Source organism: Phytophthora parasitica, assembly GCF_000247585.1.
Source record: "Phytophthora parasitica INRA-310 unplaced genomic scaffold supercont2.64, whole genome shotgun sequence".
NCBI classification, from domain to species: Eukaryota; Oomycota; class Peronosporomycetes; order Peronosporales; family Peronosporaceae; genus Phytophthora; species Phytophthora nicotianae.
This window is the reverse complement of record NW_008649050.1, coordinates 216,476-217,879: the sequence shown is the minus strand read 5'-3', so window position 1 is coordinate 217,879 and position 1,404 is coordinate 216,476. Positions and strand designations below refer to the sequence as shown.

The following is a 1,404-nucleotide window of genomic DNA, read 5'->3' as shown; positions in this document are numbered from 1 at the left end:
GGCCCCTGCAGCTGTTCGTCGTGCTTCCAAGAGATGTTGAAGTAAATGAGGTTTGGGCGTTCGGATCAGATCGCTTATTCCAGCATCTTCGCTAGATTCAGCGACCAGTTGCTCTTGGGTCGTTGTGGCAACGATATTTCAAGTAGTAAGTGGTGCGGGTGTGTGATGTCACCGGTATCGGTTTCAGACGCCGCGGTTGTAGTGTGCGGTTGGGGAGAGCGATCCGTTCCGATCTGGCAGTTTCGCTAGGTCCTAAGAGAATGATACTTGCTAGAAAAGCTTCATCGGGAACCGCTCCATCGTCATAGTTGACTTCGGTGGCATCGAAGAAGCTCGATGTTGTGCCATCAGCCATTGTCGGGACTCCTGGGTTGCGTCATGACGTTTTTGCAGAAAACAGAACCTAAACAGCCCTTCTAGCCTGCTGGGAATACGCTTATCTCCATTGATGTTGAAGACGTTGTTATCAACCTGTTGCTATGACACAAGAAGCTGTTTACCCGAGCGAGGGTCTGTTCAGTTGTAGAGTCAATCTATGACTGGGTTAGCATCGGGAACGATACCACTGAGAAGCCGCGCTACCATGTTGGCTCACAGATTATCGGATGTCAAGCGTCAGTAAGCGGTTCATGATAGCATCCAGCTCATAGCTTCGATTGTCTTCCGGACACTTGTGACAGCACACTATCATTGCAGCCACCGGGTACACAGTGTCGTAGAGTCAATGGAACCTAGAGAGTTACTGGTCAGGAGACCGGTTTCGGAGTAGCCAGTATTCTGGGCATAATGGTATATCCCTTCATCTTTGAACAAACTGCCTGCCAAATCCACTTCCCGAGTAATAGTCCTTCTAAATCGCTATATACCTTTGCGTAAACGCCGTAGTCGTCGTTAGCTTCACGGTCGTCTCCGCACCGTGCGTGTCTGTCTGCAGCGCGGTCACTTGAGTTTGTAGTAGGTTTCAAACACTACGAAGGAAGCTGGCGCTTCCTGGCAAACCAAAGCTCTGTTGTTGGTTCTAGGTTAGTTTCTAAGTGATCTCAGCGGCCATTCGGTTGGCCTCGGTGGTTACTTAATCTACATCCTATTGTTCTTATCTGCTGCCAGCTTGGCGCTGTCCGCCCGTCGACATCGCCCGGTGAATGGGCTAGGCTTGCTCTGTTCGCCCACCACTACACCGCCCACCCAAGCTTTGCCCAGTCTGTCGGGTTCTTGAGATTGACGACAATATGAAATGTCGAGAATATAATTTATTGAAAATGAGTTGTCGAAAATAGGTGTCACAAATACCAGATGTCGAAAATAGTCTGTCCAAATCGGTCTGTCGAAAATTCCAGTTGGTGACGCACAGGTGGCATCGCAGACTCAGACTCAGATCTGTGGAGATGGCTACATAATCTTCAA

At 49.4% G+C, this 1,404-nt stretch overlaps 1 protein-coding gene across 1 annotated transcript; it reads right to left on the bottom strand.

The window, feature by feature from the left end:
* Positions 1-97: 97 nt before the first annotated feature.
* Positions 98-355, bottom strand: PPTG_24040 (hypothetical protein; the record flags this gene model as incomplete). Its single annotated transcript, XM_008914886.1, has 1 exon — positions 98-355. One exon carries the CDS (start codon positions 353-355, stop codon positions 98-100), a length of 258 nt encoding a protein of 85 aa, XP_008913134.1.
* Between the last annotated feature and the right edge of the window lie 1,049 nt (positions 356-1,404).